Here is a 4,976-nt window from a genome sequence, read left to right as displayed (position 1 = left end):
CCTTCTAGTGCTCCCACTGCTCCCGTGGCAATGGGGCTGGTGGGGGCGGAGACCTGCCAAAGGCCAGGGGCCACACTGATCTAGAGAGAAAAGGGCTCAGAAGGAAGGTTGGGCAATCTACTTCCGTAGTGATACTGCCTCACCTCGGAAACCCAGGGAGGGGTTGCTATGAGTTGGGTCTGACTCAAGGGCACATAACAACAACAACAAGAGGGACGGAGGAGAGGGTAAGGCATGTGGCTGCTAACTAGAAGGTCAGCAGTTCAAATCTTCCAGCTGCTCCACAGAAGAAGATGAGGTAATGTACTTCTGTAAAGATTTACAGCTTTGGAAACCCAATGGGGGTCACTACCGAGTCAAACTGACTCGATGACAGTGGATTTGGTTTTTGGTTTAACAGGGACAGAGTACCCAGTCAGCACATGAAACTGAAATCGGACCAAATGCAGGTCCCTGCCCAGTGCGCAGTCAGGCCCAAACAGTTTACACACCAAGTGATTAAGAGGAGAGAAAATTACTTATGGCAAAGCGGCAACGCAAGGAGACGGGTCCATACCCAAATCTGACTCCCTGAATGGCGGTCGGGTTAGTTTTTGTAAATTTCAGGAGAGGGGATTATACTTATTCATAAAAACTTCAGGAATTTGGGCGTGAATTAGTTGAGGATTGGCTGAAATTTCCTTCGCCTTGGTTTAAAGGTACAGTCGTTTTTTAATGCAGTGCACTTGCGTACTGGATGAGTCACACTGGCTTCCTGTCATCAGCTGATTGGGGCTTAGGTAGAGGGGAGAATATTAGTTCCCAGCAACTTTGTTCCTGTTTGTGTCACTGTGCATGTCCAAGGCCACTTTTCAAGTTGTCTCCCAAAACACATTAACATACTTATCACCTGTTTCTAGAAGATAGCATGGAGACAATGTGTAAATTGACCTTTCATTCCATTTAGTTCTTAAGGAACTGAGTTACCATGTTTACTTATCTGTCCTCAACCAGGAATGCAGGCTGAACTTTGACTCCACCTGGGTTCAGAACTGTTCATTGTGGATTAGTAAGCACAAGTAACCCTGTGTTTACCCTGCTTATTGGACAATCTGTCCCTGAGTCAGGGCCCTCCAGCCACACACACTGATTCCAGCTGCCATCAGCAGAAAGGATGTTTCTTGAAAGGCTACTAGGCATCCCAAGGCAGGTCAGACGGCCACCCTTGGAAAACAGTTCTCCAGAGTAGGGCAGGCAGATCCATGGCCAAAATTGTTCTCTAGTAACAAGTGGGTCCTCTTGGCAGGGTACTGTGCCCTCTGTCCCTTACATATGAGATTCAAGTCCTCTGGAGAAACTGTCCCCACCCCTAATGGGGCTTCTGAGCCAAGGAAGGAGGAGCTGGCCCCTTTGGGTTCTGGGGCAGAAGGCTGGAGAGCTACGCTAATAGAGACCAAAACCAAACCAAACTCAACTGCCGTAGAGTCGTATCTGACTCATAGCAACCCTGCTTGGGTTTCTGAGGCAGTATCTCTACGTAAGTAGATTGCTCAGTCTTCCTTCTGAAGAAAGGCTAGTGGGTTTGAACCGCCAGCCTTCTGGTTAGCAGTCAAATGCCTTAGGCACTACGCCACCAGAGAAACCCCTGAAAACAGAGACTGGGTACCACTGTGTTCACAGGAAGAAGCCAGGTGAGTGCTGGGCAGGCCAACAAAAGGACAAAAGGACATGTCCACTGACCACAGGTTCTTTTATGAACATCTTCATTCTCTTGAGAGGAACTGAGGCTCTAGACGTTAAGAGAAACTCAAAGAGCTAGTGAGTGGTGTGACTTCAGAGCCCAGGACACCGCCTTGCTTCTCCCGGCTTCTTTTAGCTTCACTAGCTCTCGGGACAATGTGAATTAGTGAATCCTGTGAAGGAATCCTGTGGGTGTGGGTAGTGCAAATAGTTACAGCTCTGCTACTAACCCAAGGTTGGAGGTTCAAATCCACACTTGTTTTGTTGTTATGTGCCCTGGAGTCAAACCCGACTCATAGCAACCCCTCCTTGGGTTTCCGAGGCAGTAGGATTGCCCATCCTTCCTTCCGAGGAGTGGCTGGTGGGTCTTAGCCACTATGCTACCAGAGCTCCCTCAGATCACCAGGCGGTTCTTTCAAGGTGTCTCAAATCCACACAGACACCTTGAAAGAACCGGTTGGTGATCTGTTTCCAAAAAAATCAGTCATTGAGTTCATTTTAATGACGCACAGTTCTACTCTGACACACATGAGGTTTCTGGGCGTAAATCCACTGATAGGCAATTGGTTTGTTTTTTAAGATTTAGTGGAGAAAAACAGGGAAATAACTTGGCTATGTTTAACACCGCTGGACGCCACAGGAGTTAGCTGGACGGATGCAGGAAAACATCCAGTTGGGAAGCAGGGCAGAAGTTGTTTGGAAGCCTATGATGACAGTCTACGCTCTGATAGGACGGTCTATCACCAGGTAGAGAGGAGCGATTCGAATGTCCCCAATCGTTACTCTCAAATTACTAGCTTTACGCTTTACTAACGACCCGAAACTTTTCAGACGCTCCCTTGGCCGCGCGCCGGGACTGGAGCTGCGCTGTGACTTGCAACCAGCTCCCTGGACCCAATCTTAAAGAGCGCAGGCCCCGGCCTGTCCGCGGCTGGCGGAGATAGGCCCGGAGGGGAGGGGGGTGGCGTGGAGGAGGCGGAGGCCGGCAGTCAGCTCTACTCAGGTTCGGTTGCCATGTCCCGCCAAGTGAAGGACGACTTCGTACGGCACTATATGGTCTCCGAACCCCGGACCCACCCCAAGGGCTACACTGAGTACAAAGTGACCGCGCAGGTGAGGTGGGGCCCAGCGGAGACCTTTACCCTTTTAACAGGCGGGGTGGAGGGGGGACCGTATTTTACCTTAAGGCAAGACGCTGAATGAAGGTCCATTTTAGACGACAGAAATGGGTTTCCCCTTTAAGGGAAATCTGCGGACGAACCTTTCATAACGCCTTCAACCATGAGGGGGCGGACCCATGGTTGGACGCTGCCCCCCTTTAAAAGGGCGTGGATGGCAGGTCAGGACCTGCTAGGTGTAGGTGCCCACCCCTATGTGTTATCTGGGTATCAGGCTGTAAATTTCAAAATTAGCCTGAAAACTCTGGCTTAGCCCAAAGAGCAGATAGCTCGCCAACTCTTGGTGTGGGTTTTGTTTACTGGTTTGTTACATAAAAATCCTTTGAAGAGTTTACTTTTTTTAAAAAAAAAAAAATAATTACTTGTTAATGGCTCAAAACACTACAGTTCAAAAAAACAGCCTTCATGGGAGAAAGAGGGGCTGTTTATGCACAAGGAGACAGCTCAGGGGGCAGGAGTGCATGGAGGAGTGGACACAGGGAAGAGGTAACTATTGGGAAGTGAGAGGGGAGCTGTTGCATTGTGGTATATTGTAGCCAGTGTCATGAGACAAAGTGTGTGTGAACTGCTGTATGGAAAGTGAATTTGCTCTGTAAACTTTCACCCAAATCACAATTAAAACAATAATAATAATAAAAAACTTAACAGCCTTTAGTGGATATAGCAGGAAGTCAGTACATAAAGACTAAAGTTGCTATCTCAGGCAGTAATAACATGATAAGACATTATTTAGAGGCAAGTAAGAAATCATGAAAATAATTTAAAATAAAAACAGTATCACAAAATCTCTAGAATGATACACAAGAAACTGATAACAATATAGGCTCCAGGAGATGGATCTAGGTGGTTGGGAAAAGACTTTGCTGTATCAATATGTATATATTAAACTGGCCCATGGGAACTACTGAAGCGCAGCAAAAATGTAAAGACACTTCCAAAGCAATTCAGGCACAGAGTCCTAAATGTTTAAAATGTGCTTTCCCCAAATCGTTTGTGTTTTTTCCCATGTTTAAGATACCAATAAAAGGTTCATCCCTATTCAGGAGAGGGATGGAAGGCTGTAGCCGGGACGCTACAACCTTTTCTTATATGCATTTCTGTTGGATTTTTTTAATCTGAGTAACTCGCATGATTTTGATATCTTTTTTTAAATAACTTTTAAAGATAAATAATTCTCCCCCTCTTCTCATCCTTGTTCCTCCTCTTCACGGAATGGTTTCTACCAGCTTCATATCTGTGCTTGCAGGTAATCTCAACATTTACGAGCAAATACAGGTTTTCCCCACTATCCCACAGTAGAGCACGCCTATGAAACTTCCCCTAAGCTCAAATGGCGTAAACCAAAAAAGCAATTCCCATTAATTTACGTGGAAAAATGTTTGCGCATACCCAGACCCCAAAAATACCCTACCAAGTCACACATCCTAACGTGCAGCGTTCATACAGTTCGGAGCTCTTGGTTCAATGCTGAGGTGCTGAGTGTGGTTTCCCGTGAAGGAGCTCTGTGAGGCCACTCTCCCTTGGGCCTTGGGGTGTGCACTGCCTCTTTCAAGGCTCCCTGCCAAACAAATGCTTGACACTAATTTTGCTTTTTGCCTTTTTTCGTCAAAGCGAAAATCCTCTTCGCAAAACTGGTACCTTTCATAACAGCGAAGTGGCAGTAAGCGAACTGTCAAAAAGCGGGGCACACCTGCGTATGTATCCATTTTAATAGCAATTATAGTAGTTATTATTTGCACAGTGGTATTCTGCATCTTGCTTTTTCCATTTTGCTAGTCTAGGGCATTTGACTGATAACCAGAAGGTTGGTGGTTCAAATCCACCAGCTGCTCTGCAGAGGGACGATGAGGCAATCTACTTCCATAAAGATTTATTGCCTTGGAAACTCAATGGGACTCTGTGAGTCAGAATCAACTCCATAGCAGTGGGTTTAGTATCCCTCAGTGGTTTTATTTTTTGTTGTTATTTGCTTTTTTTTTTTTTTCAGTTGAGACATAATTAACAAAGTATTATGCACAGATCTTCAATGTACAGCCCACTGTATTTTTACATAATGTATACATCTGTGCAGACACCACT

At 46.2% G+C, this 4,976-nt stretch overlaps 1 protein-coding gene across 1 annotated transcript in view; it reads left to right on the top strand.

Annotated features, from left to right (window-relative positions):
- The first annotated feature begins 2,733 nt into the window (after positions 1–2,733).
- SNX15 (sorting nexin 15) overlaps positions 2,734–4,976 on the top strand; it is a 12,556-nt gene continuing 10,313 nt past the window's right edge. Inside the window, exon 1 of the mRNA XM_007944790.1 lies at positions 2,734–2,832. Within this exon, the coding sequence (XP_007942981.1) occupies positions 2,734–2,832 (99 nt within the window). The remainder of the gene's footprint in view (positions 2,833–4,976) is intronic.

The sequence above is a fragment of the Orycteropus afer genome, unplaced genomic scaffold, assembly GCF_000298275.1.
Source record: "Orycteropus afer afer isolate SDZICR_OR568_19922 unplaced genomic scaffold, OryAfe1.0 scaffold00130, whole genome shotgun sequence".
Taxonomy (NCBI): Eukaryota; Metazoa; Chordata; class Mammalia; order Tubulidentata; family Orycteropodidae; genus Orycteropus; species Orycteropus afer.
The sequence above is the reverse complement of the archived record's forward strand: the minus strand, read 5'-3'. Positions and strand labels throughout refer to the sequence as shown.